General features: G+C 38.0%; 1 protein-coding gene across 9 annotated transcripts in view; it reads left to right on the top strand.

The window, feature by feature from the left end:
- Positions 1-24,148, top strand: part of OPRM1 (opioid receptor mu 1) — a 131,268-nt gene that overhangs the window by 36,079 nt on the left and 71,041 nt on the right. Inside the window, exon 2 of one of the 9 annotated variants that reach the window (XM_033235011.1) lies at positions 2,684-2,803. The exons of the other annotated variants lie outside the window; for them this stretch is intronic. Within the exon in view, the coding sequence (XP_033090902.1) occupies positions 2,684-2,756 (73 nt within the window). The 3' untranslated portion in view covers positions 2,757-2,803. The remainder of the gene's footprint in view (positions 1-2,683; positions 2,804-24,148) is intronic. 9 annotated transcript variants of the gene reach the window in all.

Below are 24,148 nucleotides of genomic sequence, written 5' to 3'. Positions count from 1 at the left end.
CTACATTCTTCTCTCTCTCTTTTCTTTCTTGAAAGGATGACCTATCTGATATTTCTTGAAACATATCCAAAGATAAAAAATATATAGAATTACAGAACAATTCTTCTCTTAAAGGATGGATGGATGTATAGATAGATAGATAGATAGATAGACAGATAGACTGAAACACTTGAAGTCTCTTCTGTGCCCGCATTACCCTCCTTTCACTGAGACTACCACTACCATAAATTTAGTGGTGAGTATTCACATGCATGTTTTTAAACATTTACTACATATGGAAACACATATATATAGTAAATATATGGAAACATAAATACATAGCAAATGTTTTTGTATGTTCTCATAACTTTTTATAATTGGTATCATATCATATGTTTAAGCTTAAACACATAATTTCCCAATTACCCCAAGTTGTTATAGTTCCAGTAGGCCAGTGCTAGAAAATAGATGTCAAATAAAACCAACAAACATAAAAGAAAAGAAACAAACATTGTGGCCATTGACTCTTCTGAGTACTTTTAACTGATCTTATTTTTAAAACGTGTTAAAAATTATTCGTAAAAATTGATTTGCAAACATTTTTCTAAGCTAATTGTTTTAATTAATATTTAGGTATAAAAAACTCAGCTACTGCTACAAAAAAAAAATACCGGTTAATAAATTTAAATAAAGAACAATTTCTCTACTGCTAAGAAGAAAATAAAAGTAATTAATTGGTGTCTGTATGCATTCGAATAATAAATGCTGGCAATATTTATTTTGAGATTTTGAACATCTAATAGGATCCCTTACATATAAAAGTTGAAATATTATTTCTCCTAGGATTCTGTTTAAGGCAGTAGTTGAAACAGATATTTTAAGCTCAACAGCAAGAAAAAATAAGCGCATTTTGATAAATAACGTACAACTATATGAGATTTTAAAATGTACTCGTGTTAGTCAGGCACTGTGTCTCTTATAAATGCCAGTGCTTTGAGAGGTGGAGGCAGGTGGATCACCTGAGGTCAGGAGTTTGAACCAGCCTGGGCAACGTGGTGAAATGCTGTGTCTACTAAAAATACAAAAATTAGCCGGATCTGATGGCACATGCCTGTAATCACAACTACTCTGGAGGCTGAGGCACAAGAATTGCTTGTACCCAGAGGCAGAGGCTGCGGTGAGCCGAGATCGCACCACTGCACTCCAGCCTGGGCAACACAGTGGGACTCTGACTCAAACAAAAAAATTAAAATTAAAATAAAAGTACTAGGGGTAAATACCAAGACTAGATGGTGCATGTCATTTTAAAATACAAGAATTTCACGTCTTTAATCCTCACTAAGTTTAATGTTTTTATCTAACTGAAATAATTGTCTGTGACAGCAGTCTCCAAACTTGTTTTTAGATGTAGACACTCATTTCAAGAACTTGGGACCCAATATATAAAACAGATCACAGAACAACTGTCCAGATATAACCACATGTTGGGGCCAAGAGCGCTGCTCACCTTGCATCCCCATACCGCCCACCAGTGCTGTCCCCAAGGGACCACCACAGAATTTCTAGCACTCCACCAGGCAAAATTTGAAAGCAATGGCTTTCACGTTGTTTCATACCCTTCTCGTGCCCGTCTCATGTCCTTCACCTTGCCTTCCACCTCAGCCGCTGATATGACAGTTTTGCCCAAACATAACTGAGTAACACTTCATCTTGGCTGCATCAAAATCCCTTACTTTCTGCCCTAGGGCTTTTCTATTGGAGTAATTAGCCTCCATAGGAATCAGCCTGGCACTCACAAAGGCACTATTTGGAAGTTCAGGGAAGTTCTCTTGACCAGGAAATGGAAGCCTATGGACAAATACTGCCCTTGCTCCCCTCCCTCCTCAGGTGTACCATTCTGAGGTGCCCACTTCAAGGCATGTCAGAAGGCCCTGCCCACGTTGTGACCGTCTCAAGAACATGCCTTGCTTTCCTCTTCCCTGGTTTACTCTTCAAGTTTCCCACTGCATGCCAAGCAACCACTTTTCAAAGTGGTTCACCTTCACACAAGGTCATATCTCACACTCTGCTGAATATTCTTCCTGTTATTTTATAATTGGTGACTATACGTTAGCACAGTAAAATCTGGTTAATAAATAGAGCCCTTAGAGACCTATCAATAAAGGTTTTTCCTTAACTATCAAAAACTCATAAGAAAAATTCTAATAGGCAGCCCCAGTCAGAACTACCAAGAGAGTTCAGAAGCTAAGCTTTTCCTTCCATTTGTGTTCCTGCCTTGGGATTTAGGAAAGGCTTTTTCGGGTAAGTTTGGCTGAATGGAGAGAGAGTGGGCACAGTCATGTCCAGTGCCCAGTTTACTTCTTCTTGAGCTCAGGGTGATAGAAGCAGAATTGCCTGTGCCATGTACAGGAAACAAAGCCTCCTGTGCCTTCTGGCGAATTATGTGAGGGTATAAAGAAACAAACAAACAAAAAAACCTACCACTCCCTTTTCCATTAATTTTATGTTATATAGTAACATTAAGAGTATCTTGTGGTTAATTGAGCTCAAGAAAATTTCAGTCTTCAAAAGTGAGCCGAAGTATCAAATGCAAGAAACGTCATTTACAAGAAGCATCATATACTGAGCTTGCCAAGCAACTCCTTTCTTTATCCAACTTTTCTTGCCTCAGGTAACTTTTTTTTCTTTCCCATCAATTTCTCAGATATACATTTAGAAAGGAAGAACAGCAAGGAAGAAACCTTGCTCTGGCTCAGGACCCCACGTGTCAGTTGTGACTTAACTCCAAAGCACTGTGTGCCTCACTCTCCGTATCTGTAAAAATGTACGAATCGGACTTAAAAAATCTTAAACCCTTTCCAGTACTAAAATGTCCTATGGCAACTTCAATCACCATTAAGCGCATGTTTTTCCCAGCGATACAATCTCGAGGAAAAGAGTAATCATACACAAAACTGAACAATCATGGTTGCCATTCCGAATACCACAGCCCTTTGGATTCTATATAAGCTCAAATAGGTTCTGTCAAAGGGAGAAAGAGCGAGTGCGCACTGAACTGCCAGGTGTGGTGTTTATGATTAGGACAATAAGTGAAACAGAAAGTTACAGTCAAGCCTTTATTCACATGCTTCAAGAGTACAGGCAAGTGGTTAAATGGGAAAAGGTGCAACCCCACAATGTTTCATTCCTCCCACTCCCACCCCCCAGAAGCCACTAGGTGAGCATAACATGTTTGATCAGAAATACAGGAAGGAGAGGGGAAAGTTATCTTCTTACTGCACAGGGAGCCCCAAGCAAAATGTCCTACTGTTTTGTGCACCCAAGGGCCTGGGTGAGAGATGGGGAAAGACAAGGAATGAAAAACAGTTGAGTCAGAGTATGTGCTGCCTCCTTAAGGGTTACGAATGCGTAATGCCTAAGAGTGTGATTGGCAAAGATGGGGTGTGGGCAAAATTCTTTCTCACACTCTCTTTCTCTCTCATTCTCTATATAGGAGATGGTTTTAATATCTGCCTTCAGATATTAGTCATATCCTAGATGTTGTATTCCAAGTCTGATGCAGAGGTTCCACCAAATCTAATCAAGTGAACTTTCGTAAACCAATGGATAAGGCTTTCCCATAAGATGAACTGTGTGATGGGTTTAAACAAGAGAGAGATCATTCTGTTCTGGATATAAGTTTCTGTCCAGCCAAAATGTTGTTAAGTACAAGTTTTGTTTGTTTGGTTTTTGCTTGTTTTAAATAATATGTTAGCTTATGCACTGTATATAAGTAGGTGTCTTTGTGTATTCAGGCTGCTATAACAAAGTACCATAGCCTGGGTGGCTTACGAACTACAGAAATTTACTCTTACAGTGCTGAAGGCTTGAGAAGTTCATGATGAAAGCACCAGCAGATTCTGCATTTGCTGAGGGCCCTCTTGCATAGACAGCTATCTTCTCCCCATGTCTTCACAAGGCAAAGAGGCAAGGGAGCTCTCCAGGGCCTCTTTCATAAGGGCATTAATTGTATTCATAATGGCTCTGCTCTCATGACTTAATCACCTCCCAAAGGCCCCACCTCCAAATACTATCACACTGGGGAATAGGTTTCAACATATAAATTTGAGGGGAACACATTCAGTTTCAGTAGGTGTCCCAAGTGATTCAAATATGAACCACTCATATTCACTAAAAACCATTAGTGTGAGTTAAATTAATGTTTAAGTAAATTAGGCCAACCTGATCTCTTCACTGTCTTCTGATATGCTTCATATTTATCTCTTCTATACTGTTTTCTTTATTTTTCTTTCTCTCTGTTTACCCGTAACATATATCTCATTCTTTTCCTATCAAAATGTTTCTTGTTCTTCAAGTGTCAGCTTAAATCCATCCTTTCTTACAGTCTCTCCAAAGTACTCCTACAACAAATTTCCCTGCAATATAACCCAAAATACATGCAACCATTGTTTAAAAAAATTATGCATTTTCTCATGGCCTTATAAAATGTCACTTGATAAAATTTAAAGACTTGAACTACATCTATCTCTCTGTGCTTAGGTAAGAAATCCAGCATTCAAAGTTGACCGACACAACTGTATATCTTCAAAATACTGTACAATTCTAAGCTTTTAGCAATTCAGATGTACCTCAAATTAAGTATAAAATCTAATTTAAATAATTTTCTCAATTCACTTTGTTCATGCATATTTAGCTTTTATCACTTGAGTCATGAAAAGTGATCTGTACCGTAGATACATATTAGCAAATCATAAATTCATATACAAACACATACATGTCTATATATGCATATATTCCTGAGTTTACAAAGTTTAAAAAGGGAATATATGGTTACTCTTATAATAAAAATGCAGAAAGTAAAATTTGAAGAAGTAAAAAAATAAAAAGTTAATATAGTCAATCCCCATTATTCATGATAGTTATGTTCCATAAAGTCATTATGACTACAGAATTAGTAAATACTGAAGCTTTGCTTCTAGGGAATATATAGGACTAGGTTCCTGTGAGCCTATGATTAACAAAATTTTCATCAGCTAATGCATGCATAACCTTGTTTTATGTGTGTTTCTGTCTAAAGACGCTTTATTTGATACATAGCTGATTCACTAACGTTGAACTCATGGTCAACAGCACTATAAATCATGCCTGAACAAAGCTTTTCTAATACAAGTACTTTCCTCATAAGCTACACCACAGTCTTCTTGGCCTAGGGACACTAAGTAGAACTTCCACACTATGTTTGAGACCATTTTAAACAGTGAAGCCACCACCAACAACAACAACAAAAAAACACAGAAATGTGAAAAATGTGGCATTAAATAGATTGTGAAAAGGACACTTGTTTGTAGTACAAGCTGAAATAAGACAGCAGAGCATTGCCTTGTTTGGCCTTACCTGGGAACTTGCACAGAGAACAACTCAAATTTTTTGCTGCTCTACACATGTCCACATAGGTCCTCAAATGACTGCAAAAGTCAAGTATTATTTTGAGGATAAGTATTAATAGATTCTAGTTAACAGGCCAATTTTCAAATACAGAATCCTCAAATAATGAGAATCAAATATATATAAATTGTTCCTCAAGGAGATATTTTTAAAACATTAGTAAAGAAGAAAATCAGGAAGCTATGTTCCATATTAAATATGGTAACAAATTCATGACATGATGACGAGTTGTATGTTTTATTATAATCAGGTAGAATCATTTGAAAACAAAATGGATTCCCGTATAACTCACTCATCAGTCACCAGATACCTAAACACATCACATGAATTAAAAATATATATAGCGCATTGACTGATTTGCGTATTTTGAACCATCTTTGCATCCCAGGAATAAATCCGACTTGGTTACGAGGAGTGATTTTTCTAATGTATTATTGAATTCTGTTTGCTAGTATTATGTTGAAGATTTTTGCATTACTATTCATCAGAGATATTAGCCTGTATTTTTCTTTCTTTGATATGTCTTTGGTTTTGGCATCAAGGCAATACTGGCCTCATAGAATGAGTTTGGAAGTATTCCTTCCTCCTCTATTCCTTAGAATAGTTTGAATAAGAAAGGTATTACTTCTTCTTTGAATGTTTGGTAGAATTCAGCAGTGTAGCCATCATCTCCTGGGCTTTTCTTTACTGGAAGACTTTTTATTATGGCTTAGATCTCAGTACTTATTATTGATCTGTTCAGCTTTTGGTTTTCTTCCTGGTTCAATTTTGGTAGGTTGTATGTATATATTCAAAATAAAGGAAATTAGTGTATCAAAGAGATATCTGCACTTCTATATTTGTTGCAGCAGCATTGTTTAAAATAGCTAAGATTTGGAAGCAACCTAAGTGTCCATCAACAGATTAATGGATAAAGAAAATGTGGTACATAAACACGATGGTATACTATTCAGCCATTAAAAAGAATGAGATCCACTCATTTGCAACAACATGATGAAACTGGAGATTATGCTGTTAAGTGAAATACGCCAGGCGCAGAAAGACAAACTTTGCATGTTCTTACTTATTTGTGTTATCTAAAAATCAAATCAATTGAATTCATAAACTTAGAGAGTAGAAGGATGGTGACCAGAGGCTGGAAAGGGTATTGGGGGCGGATGGGGGTGGGAGGAGGTGAGGATGGCTAATGGGTACAAAAAAATTAGAAAGAATAAATAACACCTACTATCTGAAAGCATGAAAGAGTAACTGTAATCAATAATAAGCTAATTGCACATTTTAAAATAACATAAAGAATGTAATTGGATTGTTTGTCACTCAAAGGATAACTGATTGAGGGAGTGGATACCTCATTCCTCATGAATGTTTATTTCACATTGTCTGCATGTATCAAAACATTCTATGTACCCCGTAAATATATACACCTACTACATAGCCACAAAAAATACAAATAATTTTACAATTAAAATATATATTAGCATGTTTTATTTTGCATACTGAAATAACATTTTCAAAACTAAATTGATTCCTGTATATTTCTAAAATAGAAATTTAGGTAAAATTGTGATTATGTAATATAAGTATGTGAATGTCGAAATTATCCTTACAATGTAAGATTTCATTTGTCTGAAGTCTTATGCTTTTGTTTTCAGTAAAGCTCCAAAACATGGAAAGGAAACTTCTACTTAATAAGTAATAACCACGCTATAGCTATAAAATCACAACAATTACTTGATATTTACAATTAACAAACTTTGGGAAAAAAATTTTAAGCCACATAATCCTTACTCTAATTTTTGATAAACAACTAAAAAGGGCTCTGCCTACAACTGAATGACTCTAGGACTGTGAATTAGTCTGCTCCCTCCAAACCGAGAATGGTGAAAACACACAAGTAAACTAGACATTCCATCTGGACAATAAAATCCCATTTTATACCAAAGTAGTTTTATTAGCCAAAGTGATATTTGGATCTAAATGATTCTGAGGTGAGACTCTCATCTCATTTTACTATATTAAGATGCACATAAGATCCATTCATTGCATGAAGAGTGATAACTTTGCTCAGTCTTTCCTATAAGAGTTACAAAACATTTATGCAGCCAACAAGCATATGAGAAAAAGTTCAACATCACTGATCATTAGAGAAATGCAAATCAAAACTACAATGAGAGACCATCTCATGCCAGTCAGAATGGCGATTATTAAAACGTCAAGAAACAATAGATGCTGGTGAGGCTGTGGAGAAAGAGGAGTGCTTTTACACTGTTATTGGGAATGAAAATTAGTTCAACCATTGTGGAAGACAATGTGGCAATTCCTCAAGGATCTAGAACCAGAAATATCAATTGATCCAGCAATTCATTACTGGGTATATACCCGAAGGAATATAAATCATTCTACTATAAAGACTCATGCACATGTATGTTTATTGTAGCACTATTTACAACATCTAAGACATGGAACCAATTCAAATGCCCATCAATGATAGATTGGATAAAGAAAATGTGTTACCCGCATGTTCTCACTCATAGGTGGGAACTGAACAATGAGATCACTTGGACTCGGGAAGGGGAACATCACACACCAGGGCCTATCACGGGGAGGGGGGAGGGGGGAGGGATTGCATTGGGAGTTATACCTGATATAAATGATGAATTGATGGGTGCTGACGAGTTGATGGGTGCAGCACACCAACATGGCACAAGTATACATATGTAACAAACCTGCACGTTATGCACATGTACCCTAGAACTTAAAGTATAATAATAATAAAAAAAAAAAGAAAATGTGTTACATATACACCATGGAATACTATACAGTCATAAAAAAGAATAAGATCATGTCTTTTGCAGGGACATGGATGAAACTGGAAGCCATCATCCTCAGCAAGCTAACACAGGAACAAAAAACCACACACTGCCTGTTGTCACTCATAAGTGGGAGCTGAACAATGAGAACACATGGACACAGGGAGAGGAACAACACACACTGGGGCCTGTCGGGGGCTGGGGGGCAAGGGAACAAGGAGCATTAAGACAAATAGCTAATGCATGAGGGGCTTAAAACCTAGATGACGGATTGATAGGTGAAGCAAACCACCATGGCACATGTATACCTGTGTAAGAAACCTGCACGTTCTGCACATGTATCCTGGAACTTAAAGTAAAATAAAATAAAATAAAATAGAAAGTAAATATTTCAGGTTTTTACAATCAAATAATCTCTGTCATAACTACTTAGTTCTGCTATTGCAGCCCAGAGGAAGCCATAGACAACACACAGACAAATGGCTATGACTGCATTTCAATAAAACTTGATATGGACACTGACATTTGAATTTCCATACAATTTTCACATGCCTCAAAACATTATTTTTCTTTTGATTTCTTTCAACCATTTAAAAATGTAAAATTGTTCTCAGCTGGAAGACCACAGAAAGAAGTCATAGGCTGGGTTTTGCCCACAAGCTGTCATTTGCCAAACTCTGATACAGAACATCTTAAATAAAATTTTATTCTTGCAGTGGTCATAAATTGGAACACATCATCATCTTTAGAAAATTTGATTACATACTGTTTACTACATGAAGGCAAAACATTTTGTTAAAATAACCTAGTACTTAGTAGGTGTATATATTTATGGGGTATGTATAAACCCACAAAAATTAAAAATTAACAAAAACCCTAGACCAACTCACAGTATTTCTCAACATCAGAAAATAGCAACACAAATATGAAGTTAGCACAAACCACAACAGTTGCCATAGATTGCTATGACAGAGCACATTGCTCTTCCGGAACTGAGGTTGAAGTTGTACTATAGTAATCATCACACAAAATTATCTCTATTTCACTGCAGGCCCCCGTCTCTAACTCTCAACTATTTATTTCGCTCAGACAATCAGCAAGGTTCATTACCATCCTTAGCCAGTGATTAAGGAGTAAGTGCTTAGAAAATAGCATTTCTGAAGAATTTCTCTCTATTGGATATGCTTTGTGGTTATCTTAAATAAGTGCAATTTGCTAGGCTTGTCACAGTATTTTCGTCTTCAATCTTTTGGAAGTTTTCAGGAAAAAAGGAAACTGTCATCTGCAAATTCATATTAACTTCTTGGCAAATATAAAATCTGTCCTCCAAGATACCTATGCCTGCACTCCTGCCGCCCTGCACCCACTGCATGTGACCAGATAGTGAGTGGCAGCTTCAAACTCTCTTTATGCCATTTCAAACGTAAAAGCTCATTGCTTGGATCTTTTTTCTTTTCCATCTGACTTACATGTTGCTCATTTTAAAAAATGTTTTCTACGCTCTCAAAAGTTGCTTTGGAAAATGCTATTACTTGTTCTTTGGAACTCAGACTGTCTAGCTGGGTTAACAGGAGGACTAGGGTAGGCCAAGGTATTCTAAGGATGTTTGTAATCTCTGCTTCTTGTCTACAGTTTTGTTCAATGATTTCCTTAAGAGTCAATTGAAATCTCCTCCCTGCCTGACTCTGCGTCTTTAACTTTGTCCCCATCCATCCATATCTAAGTGACTGCTCCTTTGATCTGCCATGCTCAGAGGAAACTTTCTCACATGTACAGGAATTCTTTAGATTAGCCAGATGACCATCAGGAAAAAGTTTGCAAGAAGAGTTAAGTTGAAGATGGCCGAATAGGAACAGCTCCAGTCTCCAACTCCCAGCGCGAGTAACACAGAAGACCGGTGATTTCTGCATTTTCAACTGAGGTACTGGGGTCATCTCTCTAGGGAGTGCCGGACAATCGGTGCTGGTCAGCTGCTGCAGCCTGACCAGCGTGAGCTGAAGCAGGGCGAGGCATCGCCTCACCTGGAAGCGCAAGGGGGAAGGAAATCCGTTTTCCTAGCCAGGGGAACTGAGACACATAACACCTGGAAAATCGCGTAACTCCCACCCCAATACTGCGCTTTAAGGAAACAGGCACACCAGGAGAATATATCCCACACCTGGCCGGGAGGGTCCCACGCCCACGGAGCCTCCCTCACTGCTAACACAGCAGTCTGCGGGGATCTATCCGCAAGGCAGCAGCGAGGCTGGGGGAGGGGCGCCCGCCATTGCTGAGGCTTAGGTAGGTAAACAAAGCCGCTGGGAAGCTCGAACTGGGTGGAGCTCACAGCAGTTCAAGGAAACCTGCCTGTCTCTGTAGACTCCACCTCTGGGGACAGCCCACAGCTGAGGTCCAATAGGGAAAGCAGCGGGGGCGGTGCAGAGGCGAACGACTCTGTCTGACAGCTTTGGGGAGAGCCGTGGATCTCCCAACGCGGAGGTTGAGATCCGAGAACGGACAGACTGCCTGCTCAGGTGGGTCCCTGACCCCTGAGTAGCCTAGCTGGGAGACATCCCCCACTAGGGGCAGTCTGACACCCCACACCTCACAGGGTGGAGTCATCCCTGAGAGGAAACTTCCAAAGGAAGAATCAGACAGGTACACTCGCTGCTCAGCAATATTCTATCTTTGGCAACCTCTGCTGCTGATACCCAGGCAAACAGGGTCTGGAGTGGACCTCAAGCAATCTCCAACAGACCAACAGACAGTCCTTCTGACTGTCAGACGGAAAACTATCAAACAGGAAGGACACCTATACCAAAACCCCATCAGTACGTCACCATCATCAAAGACCAGAGACAGATAAAACCACAAAGATGGGGAAAAAGCAGGGCAGAAAAGCTGGAAATTCAAAAAATAAGAGCGCATCTCCCCCTGCAAAGGAGCGCAGCCCATCGCCAGCAACGGATCAAAGCTGGTCAGAGAATGACTTTGACGAGATGAGAGAAGAAGGCTTCAGTCCATCAAACTTCTCAGAGCTAAAGGAGGAATTACGTACCCAGCGCAAAGAAACTAAAAATCTTGAAAAAAAAGTGGAAGAATTGACAGCTAGACTAATTAATGCAGAGAAGATCATAAACGAAATGACAGAGATGAAAACCATGACACGAGAAATACGTGACAAATGCACAAGCTTCAGTAACCGACTCGATCAACTGGAAGAAAGAGTATCAGCGATTGAGGATCAAATGAATGAAATGAAGCGAGAAGAGAAACCAAAAGAAAAAAGAAGAAAAAGAAATGAACAAAGCCTGCAAGAAGTATGGGATTATGTAAAAAGACCAAATCTACGTCTGATTGGGGTGCCTGAAAGTGAGGGGGAAAATGGAACCAAGTTGGAAAACACTCTTCAGGATATCATCCAGGAGAACTTCCCCAACCTAGTAGGGCAGGCCAACATTCAAATTCAGGAAATACAGAGAACGCCACAAAGATACTCCTCCAGAAGAGCAACTCCAAGACACATAATTGCCAGATTCACCAAAGTTGAAATGAAGGAAAAAATCTTAAGGGCAGCCAGAGAGAAAGGTCGGGTTACCCACAAAGGGAAGCCCATCAGACTAACAGCAGATCTCTCGGCAGAAACTCTACAAGCCAGAAGAGAGTGGGGGCCAATATTCAACGTTCTTAAAGAAAAGAATTTTCAACCCAGAATTTCATATCCAGCCAAACTAAGTTTCATCAGTGAAGGAGAAATAAAATCCTTTACAGATAAGCAAATGCTTAGAGATTTTGTCACCACCAGGCCTGCCTTACAAGAGACCCTGAAGGAAGCCCTAAACATGGAAAGGAACAACCGGTACCAGCCATTGCAAAAACATGCCAAAATGTAAAGACCATCGAGGCTAGGAAGAACTGCATCAACTAATGAGCAAAATAACCAGTTAATATCATAATGACAGGATCAAGTTCACACATAACAATATTAACCTTAAATGTAAATGGACTAAATGCTCCAATTAAAAGACACAGACTGGCAAACTGGATAAAGAGTCAAGACCCATCAGTCTGCTGTATTCAGGAGACCCATCTCACATGCAGAGACATACATAGGCTCAAAATAAAGGGATGGAGAAAGATCTACCAAGCAAATGGAGAACAAAAAAAAGCAGGGGTTGCAATCCTAGTCTCTGATAAAACAGACTTTAAACCATCAAAGATCAAAAGAGACAAAGAAGGCCATTACATAATGGTAAAGGGATCAATTCAACAGGAAGAGCTAACTCTCCTAAATATATATGCACCCAATACAGGAGCACCCAGATTCATAAAGCAAGTCCTTAGAGACCTACAAAGAGACTTAGACTCCCATACAATAATAATGGGAGATTTCAACACTCCACTGTCAACATTAGACAGATCAACGAGACAGAAAGTTAACAAGGATATCCAGGAATTGAACTCATCTCTGCACCAAGCGGACCTAATAGACATCTATAGAACTCTCCACCCCAAATCAACAGAATATACATTCTTCTCAGCACCACATCGCACTTATTCCAAAATTGACCACATAATTGGAAGTAAAGCACTCCTCAGCAAATGTACAAGAACAGAAATTATAACAAACTGTCTCTCAGACCACAGTGCAATCAAACTAGAACTCAGGACTAAGAAACTCAATCAAAACCGCTCAACTACATGGAAACTGAATAACCTGCTCCTGAATGACTACTGGGTACATAACGAAATGAAAGCAGAAATAAAGATGTTCTTTGAAACCAATGAGAACAAAGATACAACATACCAGAATCTCTGGGACACATTTAAAGCAGTGTGTAGAGGGAAATTTATAGCACTAAATGCCCACAAGAGAAAGCAGGAAAGATCTAAAATTGACACTTAACATCACAATTAAAAGAACTAGAGAGGCAAGAGCAAACACATTCAAAAGCTAGCAGAAGGCAAGAAATAACTAAGATCAGAGCAGAACTGAAGGAGATAGAGTCACAAAAAACCCTCCAAAAAATCAATGAATCCAGGAGTTGGTTTTTTGAAAAGATCAACAAAATTGACAGACCGCTAGCAAGACTAATAAAGAAGAAAAGAGAGAGGAATCAAATAGACGCAATAAAAAATGATAAAGGGGATATCACCACCGACCCCACAGAAATACAAACACCATCAGAGAATACTATAAATGCCTCTACGCAAATCGACTAGAAAATCTAGAAGAAATGGATAATTTCCTGGACACTTACACTCTCCCAAGACTGAACCAGGAAGAAGTTGAATCCCTGAATAGACCAATAACAGGCTCTGAAATTGAGGCAACAATTAATAGCCTACCCACGAAAAAAAGTCCAGGACCAGATGGATTCACAGCTGAATTCTACCAGAGGTACAAGGAGGAGCTGGTACCATTCCTTCTGAAACTATTCCAATCAATAGAAAAAGAGGGAATCCTCCCTAACTCATTTTATGAGGCCAACATCATCCTGATACCAAAGCCTGGCAGAGACACAACAAAAAAAGAGAATTTTAGACCAATATCCCTGATGAACATCGATGCAAAAATTCTCAATAAAATACTGGCAAACCGGATTCAGCAGCACATCAAAAAGCTTATCCACCATGATCAAGTGGGCTTCATCCCTGGGATGCAAGGCTGGTTCAACATTCGCAAATCAATAAACGTAATCCAGCATATAAACAGAACCAAAGACAAGAACCACATGATTATCTCAATAGATGCAGAAAAGGCTTTTGACAAAATTCAACAGCCCTTTATGCTAAAAACGCTCAATAAATTCGGTATTGATGGAACGTACCTCAAAATAATAAGAGCTATTTATGACAAACCCACAGCTAATATCATACTGAATGGGCAAAAACTGGAAAAATTCCCTTTGAAAACTGGCACAAGACAGGGATGCCCTCTCTCACCACTCCTATTCAACATAGTGTTGGAAGTTCTGGCTAGGGCAATCAGGCAAGAGAAAGAAATCAAGGGTATCCAGTTAGGAAAAGAAGAAGTCAAATTGTCCCTGTTTGCAGATGACATGATTGTATATTTAGAAAAACCCATCGTCTCAGCCCAAAATCTCCTTAAGCTGATAAGCAACTTCAGCAAAGTCTCAGGATACAAAATTAATGTGCAAAAATCACAAGCATTCTTATACACCAGTAACAGACAAGCAGAGAGCCAAGTCAGGAATGAACTTCCATTCACAATTGCTTCAAAGAGAATAAAATACCTAGGAATCCAGCTTACAAGGGATGTAAAGGACCTCTTCAAGGAGAACTACAAACCACTGCTCAGTGAAATCAAAGAGGACACAACAAATGGAAGAACATACCATGCTCATGGATAGGAAGAATCAATATCGTGAAAATGGCCATACTGCCCAAGGTGATTTATAGATTCAATGCCATCCCCATCAAGCTACCAATGAGTTTCTTCACAGAATTGGAAAAAACTGCTTTAAAGTTCATATGGAACCAAAAAAGAGCCCGCATTGCCAAGACAATCCTAGGTCAAAAGGACAAAGCTGGAGGCGTCACGCTACCTGACTTCAAACTATACTACAAGGCTACAGTAACCAAAACAGCATGGTACTGGTACCACAACAGAGAAATAGACCAGTGGAACAGAACAGAGTCCTCAGAAATAATACCACACATCTACAGCCATCTGATCTTTGACAAACCTGACAAAAACAAGAAATGGGGAAAGGATTCCCTATTTAATAAATGGTGCTGGGAAAATTGGCTAGCCACAAGTAGAAAGCTGAAACTGGATCCTTTCCTTACCCCTTATACGAAAATTAATTCAAGATGGATTAGAGACTTAAATGTTAGACCTAATACCATAAAAACCCTAGAAGAAAATCTAGGTAGTACCATTCAGGACATAGGCATGGGCAAGGACTTCATGTCTAAAACACCAAAAGCAACGGCAGCAAAAGCCAAAATTGACAAATGGGATCTCATTAAACTAAAGAGCTTTTGCACAGCAAAAGAAACTACCATCAGAGTGAACAGGCAACCTACAGAATGGGAGAAAATTTTTGCAACCTACTCATCTGACAAAGGGCTAATATCCAGAATCTACAAAGAACTCAAACAAATATACAAGAAAAAAACAAACAACCCCATCAAAAAGTGGGGAAAGGATATGAACAGACATTTCTCAAAAGAAGACATCCATACAGCCAACAGACACATGAAAAAATGCTCGTCATCACTCGCCATCAGAGAAATGCAAATCAAAACCACAATGAGATACCATCTCACACCAGTTAGAATGGCAATCATTAAGAAGTCAGGAAACAATAGATGTTGGAGAGGATGTGGAGAAATAGGAACACTTTTACACTGTTGGTGGGATTGTAAACTAGTTCAACCATTATGGAAAACAGTATGGCGATTCCTCAAGGATCTAGAACTAGATGTACCATATGACCCAGCCATCCCACTACTGGGTATATACCCAAAGGATTATAAATTACTCTACTACAAAGACACATGCACACGTATGTTTATTGCGGCACTATTCACAATAGCAAAGACTTGGAATCAACCCAAATGTCCATCTGTGACAGACTGGATTAAGAAAATGTGGCACATATACACCATGGAATACTATGCAGCCATCAAAAAGGATGAGTTTGCGTCCTTTGTAGGGACATGGATGCAGCTGGAAACCATCATTCTTAGCAAACTATCACAAGAACAGAAAACCAAACACCGCATGTTCTCACTCATAGGTGGGAACTGAACAATGAGATCACTTGGACTCGGGAAGGGGAACATCACACACTGGGGCCTATCAGGGGGAGGGGGGAGGAGGGAGGGATTGCATGGGGAGTTATACATGATATAAACGTTATGCACATGTACCCTAGAACTTAAAGTATAATAAAAAATAAAAATAAAATAAAAAAAAAAAAAAAAAGAAGAGTTAAGTTAAAGGAGAGTTTAAACTGAGTAAGTTAAAGGAGAGTTTAAACTCGGTGACACAGAGTCCCCTGCAAAATTTTATAATTCCCAGACTCTCATAAGTGAGAAATGGATCTAAATTCTAGCAAGGAACCCAGACAGGATAAAATGAATAATAACTGAGTCTCCTTCCAATTAATTCATGGTACACCAGAGCCATTATATAAATCCCCACAATACGCTGAGACATGTAGAAGAAGAGTACTTTCAGATCATCTAGTCCAGTGACTCTGAATCCTGGCGGTACCTTAGAATTACCCGGAAGCTTTAAAAAAAAAAAAAAAAAAAAGGAAACCCACCTACGGTTAATTGAATCAGAATCTCCAGGGGCAGCTCCTGGGCATAAGTAAGTGTAAAAGTTCCCCTGGTGACTCTACCATGCAGCCAAGATGAAGAAGGATAGGACTGATTCAACCTATTCATTTTATGGATGAGAAAACTGAGTCCTGTTTGTGAAAAATATTTAACAAATTCTGTCTATATATTTTACTTCTCTGAACTTTAAGGGGTTATTTATAGAACAAGTAGTAAATTAAATTACCTTCCAGAAAAGTGAAACCTCAGGATTTTTTGAAAATTTATCTAAATTTAACCAATCACCTCTCTTCAGAGTAGGCATAGTGGAGTAGATAGAGTAGTAAACATGTAATGAAAGACATGTTTAGACAAATGCTTGAGGGGATGCATGCCCCATTACTATGCATTGCATGCCTGTAGCAAACATCTCATATACTTGATAAATATACAGAACTAATACCTACTAGGTACCCACAAAAATCTAAATAAAAAAAAACTTGAAAAGCAGACATGTTTAGATTTCTGCCCCTTACTAGTGACTACACTAGACACCTAACTTATTTCAATCTCATTAGTTAACCCTTAATAAAGGAAAAATAGCCCTATTCAACCTCACATGGGTTTTAGGTCCAAATAGATAAGCTTTTGATAATAAAAATATGGGAAAATATGTGGTGAACTCTAAAGTGTTCTGTAAAGCTTGGCTGGGCACGGTGGCTCATGCCTGTAATCCCAGCACTTTGGGAGGCTGTGGTGGGCAGATCACTTGATGTCAGGCGTTCAAGATCCACCTGACCAACGTGGTGAAACCTTGTCGCTACTAAAAATACAAAAATGAGCCGGGCGACATGGCTTGTGCCTGTAATCCCAGCTACTCAGGAGGCTGAGGCAGGAGAATAGCTTGAATATGAGAGGTGAAGGTTGCAGTAAGCCAAGATGGCGCCACTGCACTCCAGTCTGGGTGACAGAGTGAGACGTCGTCTCAAAAATAAATGAATAAATAAATAAATACTAAAGAGTTTTATTTGCTCCTAATGATCTTCCCTCCTACTGGACTCACACCATCAGTTTGCAAGCTATCAACACTCACCCAGGGCTTTTGCCTTTTGCCTTTCCCTAGGTCGGATATATTATCTATTACAATATTTCTGATTACAGTTTATCTTTCTAGACTCCTAAGTTCTGCAGAGAAGCTAGGATTTGCATGAGTATCACTGTTTCTTGACATTCCTCTCTTCATTCCCATCAACTCCTTCTACATGCACTGGGTCGTTTCAAAACCATCTTGTCAGGGACATGATGATGTGAAGAGAATTCTAAGACAGGTAATGGCAACTGATTTGGTTCCCTATTGATAAGTCTTTTTATATTGTCTAATAAAGTCAGTGGGGGGAAAATATGCGAACCAGTGATTTTTCGAACAAAATAGCATTTTATTACTTAAATCTTGGTGTGAAAGAATCTCAAGCAGGATCTAAGTCTAAATGCTAATTGCATGTGACAAAACTCCTTTGTCTCCAGCAGCACTGTTCATTTGAATAAGAAGAAATAACTCACAACAATGACTTTCTCTGAACACTAGCTTTGAGAATTTAGGCATTTCTAATTTCATCCCTGTGAAGAGTCATCCTGACCCCTGTTGTGTCTGATTCTCTAATCACACAGTAAAAGTGGACAAATGATGGAGCTCTTTTCCTTTTCTTTTTTTTTTGGACAGAGTCTCACTCCGTCGCCAGGCTGGAATGCAGTGGTGCGATCTCAGCTCACTGCAACCTCCACCTCCTGGGTTCAAGTGATTCTTTTGCCTCAGCCTCCCAAGTAGCTGGGACTACAGGTCCTTGCCACCACACCCAGCTAATTTTTGCATTTTTAGTAGAGATGGGGTTTCACCATGTTGACCAGGATAGTCTTGATCTCTTGACCTCATGATCCGCCCGCCTCGGCCTCCCAAAGTGCTGGAATTACAGGCGTGACCCACGCCCAGCATGATGGAGCTCTTTTCTGCATGAAGGATGCCTTAATGACAGTTCCTTGGGCCTACGTGTCTATTTCTAACGCCTTCATGATGGATTTTTCCAAGACTTGCAATGCAATGTCTGTCAACTTCCTAACTCAGGAAAGTAAACTCTATAAATAAAGCAAGCACAGGATGCAGCAGAGAATAATAACCTTGAATCTCATGGTGCCCTTGAGAACTAAGACTCTTCCAAGTACAGAAGCAGTGGGAACAAGGAGATCAGAGGAAGGGAAGGCCTCTTTGTTTCTGAGCATTTTTTCATTGAAATGCTGGGTTCGGTGCCAGTGAGAGGTTGAGCTTTTTCTGGGGGAGTATAAAATGTTAATTGAAAAACGTTGCCAGCAGTATAACCTGAACATCAGAGCCTCATTGTGCCTGCCAAGAAGAACAAGGGAAATTATTATCAACATTATAATTTCATTCTTACTCAGCCTCCATCAGCTCTGGAAAGAAAACCACATGGGCTGAATAAAATTAAATATGAGCATGTTCAAGATCCAAGGCCACTGAAATTGGTAGTCCTATTAAAGCAGATAGCATTAATTGAAATCCTTCAAATAGTCTTTCCTTCTGATGACAAAAGGAAGCTTTTTCAAGTTCCTTATAAAATATATAAAACACATATCTAAGGACTAAAGATATTCCTTAAAATTGTATAGAACTTTACATTTTTCCCTATATTGAACAGTTTGAGTCTCATAAAATTTTTGTGAGTCTAAACAGAGAAGAAATTGAACAGATTCATTTTAAAGAAATAAGCAGACTAATTTTAAAGAAGAAACATGAACTACATTTGTTGAGCACTATGTACAAAGCACTCTCTTAGAAGTTTCAGATATCAGTGAGCAAAATAGACACAGTCTGACTTTTTCCCAAAGCCCAAAGGTACAGTCTAGTGGATAAGAAAATTAAACAATTTTACCAGTTAATAAATGCCAAGAATAAGACTATAAAAACTCACCTTATGTTCTTTCCATCACACTATCAGAAAAACACTCCTCTCAAGGTTCATTACAATCAATTACTGTGGCTCATCTTATTCCATCACCAAACCCATCAATGTGATATCTTCTTAATTTAAGTCTTTATTCCATTTCTCAAATTTTGTTAAAAATATTATTTATGTCTCAGAGGCAAGAGAGTAGTGAGTGGAAAAGGCCTTGGTTCATTTTCATAAAAGAATGAAAGAAAGTGCTATTGACCATAATTTATAAGTATTTTTCTCAAAGTAGATATTGCAAAAATTTTACAAATAGTAAGGATATCAGCTCAGAAGAGCAGAGTCCTGTATGAGTGGAATTCGTAGGAAGAAAATCTCAGGAATCATTCCTTTCAGACATTTGTTACTCTGTCATTGTGTTGGAACGATGACCAGTCTGCTTATGAATACCATATCAAGCGAAGACAGGCAGGAGAAGAATCAAGCTGGAAGTCAAACCTGAAACTTTCACATTTTAAAAAGTTTTGTATCAGTTTTGTGGAATTTAAGATGTGACTATCAAAAGAGAAATTGACACTATCTTTTAGAAAAGGGCCACTATTCTGAACAAAGAAGAAATTGTCTGCATATAAACAAATACATCACATTTCCACAAAAGACTTTGGTACATTAGTCAATGCCAAAAAGCATAACTTAAACCACATAAACCACAGCAGTGATCATTTCCACAGGAGTATTATTTTCTCAGCAATTTCGAAACTCAAAATAACAGCACATGAATGAAGGAATTAACATGCTTTCTACACACCCTTGCTTTTATACATCTTTTAAAAAATATTTTATATAAAGATATGTGTCTTCTACTATATCAAAAAAATTCCAACAGTAGTAAAAAGATGAAAAATGATGTTTGGTATAGCTGTCATGTTTTTATTCACACAGTTGTTTGAAGTTAAGTTGATATTAAAGCAGAATATATTGGGTCAACATTCTAGTTGAAATAGATAAAGTTATAAAATTTAGCAGACCAAAACATTTTTGGAACGATAATTGGTCAAAGAAGCCCTTTGAAAACAGTTGTGTTCTTAGAACAATCATAGGTCAGAATGCATCAATTATCTTTAGCACACATGAGAAACATCTAGAAGCAATGTTAGTACAATCAAAACAAAAAGTAACACTTCAGTAAATATGAATGCTTAACCTGGGCCCATATTCTAAGGACAAATAAACATGAACATAGTAGAATATTGGTCCCTAGCAATGTGCCTTGGAGAATAAATTAGCACCCATTAAATCAGAAACTCACAGAAAGCATTATAATCATCACCATCTTCATTGTCATCATCACCATCTTCATTGTCATCATCACCATCTTCATTATCATCATCATCACTGACTTTTACTGAAAGTAACTACAGTTCAGATTCCATACTAACAATCCTTCAATACACCACATTAAAAAAAAAATTTCATCTGTACACCAACCATTAAGGAAGGTATTAATATTTTCCAACTATTACAGATGGGAAAAATAGAATTTAAGCAATTTGTGTAGTAAACCCAAATTTGTCCAACTAGTAAATGATGGAAGTAAGATTTGAACTGAGAGCTACATTACCCTGAAACTTAAGTGCTTAAAAATTGTTTTATTCAATTGCATCAAGGAGAGATTCTCAAACCAGTTATCGAGGGTCCATTTGGATGGCTGACAGGTATATTAAGGTAGCTTTTACATCTTACTTTCCAGAATGTTCCCTAATTGGCAACCTATTTTCCTTATTGATAGGCTCTTCCTCATGGAAATCGGAATGAAGGAAATGAGATGCCTGCCTCCTTGCAAGTCAAACCCTGGAACTTTTCCTTCATATTAGGCTGTGACATCTTGAATTGACCTTTTGTCTCTAGAATAACTGGATCTAGGTCTCTAATTGAGTCAGCGTTTTAGCCTGGAAAAACAGAACCCATCAATTATTAGTGGAACTTCTATTTTACAAAACCTCGATTGTGATCTAAAGGTGCTGTCATAATTTACCTTCGACAGCATCATTACTCAGTGTGTGACTAGTGAGTGCTAATAATTCCTATCGGCAAACTGGTCAATAGACAGCCACTCTGCCAGGCTCAGTGCTGAAAGCTGGAGATCTAGTCAGGCTTCCTGGCTGTATTATTCAGTCAAGCACTGGGACATTTGCATATTTCCATTTACATTCATGATCCTTTTGTACACTTTTTTTTTAAAAATGAAATTTCCAGTTTTGGGAATGCAAGCTTCTTGAGGACAGACTTTGGTATTTTTGTTGTTGTTTGTTTGCCTGTTTTAATTCTTATATCTCAGAACCTAACAAAGTAACAAATACTCATGTGATGTATAGTAGCTGAAATGTTCCACTACCCTGGATTGATTATAATGTTATGTTAATGCTACATTTATTTCAGCCCTTTGTGTCTCTGATCCATTTCTAAATTTTAAAGTAACTTTTAGATCATTGTTCCACTGAGAGCTAATGTTTGAAAGAAACTTGAAATTCCCAAGATTAAAATTATGGTAAAAGAGCTATTTTTTTAATTTTGATACAAAGATATTTTCCAAGGTTATTTTCTACATTCGAGTTGAGAAGAGAACCTAAGCCCATGAAGTGTTTACCTTTTCCTTTTCCCAATTTATTGTCACAAGGAATCCGAATGGGAGAGGGGTTTTAACAAGATAATAGTAACCGAGAAAAATTGAATCTAGAAGAGGAATTAAATCTGAAAAAATCTAAGAAGAATCAATCTGGAATAAAAGGTTCAACTTTACTCAAGGATTTTTTTTTGAAGCAGCACTAATTAAATTCAAGAAAAGCATCCTTCTCCATATCCTTGTATCCCTACCCTAGCGAACAAAACACCAGATGGACAGGCTGAAGGCAGATTCGCTGGAATTACTGCCAAATGCAAGTAACCAGGCATGTCGGTGGTACTCCAGAGAGCCTGAATAAATAGACCAAAAGGACCAAAAGGACCCAGAAAAGTAATGGAAACTCCCTCTTTTTACTCATGACTCTTATCTGTAACTCTTTCTTTGCTTCTCAAATGGTTAATGGGGTCACTTACAAAAAGTATGGAAACCTAGTCCATTCAACTCCCATGCCATATTCTTCCCATAGACTATTCCAGTCCATTCCATATTCTTTGTCTTAGAAACATATTGGAAAAGAATAAGGTATCTGGGGAGACTTCCAGTAAATGAGATTTTACTTATTGTATCAATATGATGGTCTGAAAACTGACAAATACTGAGAGAAGAATTCTTAGTTGTATGAATTTTTCCCCCAAAACATCAATGGATTTCTGCCTCCCTGAGAGAAGAAGATGAGGTGACAATAGCCATAGTAACAGGAGAACAATAGGGGTAGAATGCTTCCCTAGAAAATGGGAAGAAAGAAGTCACAAGACAATGTGACATTAAGAAATCCAGATTCATCTTAGAGATGTATCACACAAGGAGGTTGTACTAGGTGACACAAGAAAATTTCTAGCCTCTACTCTGCACCAATTATTTCACAAATATTTAAAAATGCAAAGTTTATGTCAAGAAAAGAAATTCTTACTTCACGGAGCAGAAAATACACTGGTAATAAAATATTGACAAATATCTCACTCTCAGTAAAATGGGTAGTAAAATTTGTGAATTTAAACATATTTAACAGTGGTGTATATTTACTTCTAGAAAGTAGATACATGGCAGGCTAATTGGAGATACTAGATTTATATTTGTTTCTGGAAAACTTTGGGGCCCACCCTAAATTAATGGCTTTCTGCCACCATCAGGAACAAAATCCTTGGCAAAATAGGCCAGGAACATGACCCCAATAAGTGAATTTAATATTCTCATTGACACTCTCCATCTAGTAAAACAAATTTTGAAAAATTGCAACATTCCTGTCACCTACATGAGGATTAGGTACGCTTCTCAACACTGCCATGTTACCCGCACTGTGCTGTAACATCTAACATACCATTTAGAAATCACTTCGTTCTGGTTTGTCACCAGACTTAGGAGAGGTATGTCTCACTGTAGAACCAGTGCCTGTCATGTGCTTGACAAAAATAAAAATAAGAAAGGTGTTATATGGAATACTATGCAGCCATAAAAAAAATGAAATGATGTCTTTTGCAGCAAGCCGGATGCAGCTGGAGGCTGTTCTCCTGAGGCAATGCATGCAGGAACAGAAAATCAAATACCACATGTTCTCACTTATAAGTGAGAGCTAAACATTGAGTACACATGGACAAAGAGGGGAACAACAACACCGGGGCTTACTTGAAGGTGGGAGGTGGGAGGAGGGTAAGGATCAAAAAACTTTTATCAGGCACAATGCTCACTACCTGAGTAACAAAATCATTTGAACACCAAACCTCAGTGACATGCAATTTACCTATGTAACAAACCTGCACACGTACTACCTAAAACAAAAATAATAGTTGGAAAAAAAAAAAAGGTGTTAAAGAAATGTATGCTGGCTCAGTGTTGACACTAAGAAGATTTTATGGTGAACAAAAGTAATTATGAAAATATAATGTATTCTATGAAAATTAAAAACATGCCCATAATTCTTAAGATGCTTTAATACATAAAGCTCAATAACATTTTTGTCTTTAGCTAGGAGAAGTGTAAAATGTATAACTTTGATCACA

The sequence above is a fragment of the Trachypithecus francoisi genome, unplaced genomic scaffold (genome assembly GCF_009764315.1).
Source record: "Trachypithecus francoisi isolate TF-2019V2 unplaced genomic scaffold, Tfra_2.0 Lachesis_group15, whole genome shotgun sequence".
NCBI lineage: Eukaryota > Metazoa > Chordata > Mammalia > Primates > Cercopithecidae > Trachypithecus > Trachypithecus francoisi.
The sequence above is the reverse complement of the archived record's forward strand: the minus strand, read 5'-3'. Positions and strand labels throughout refer to the sequence as shown.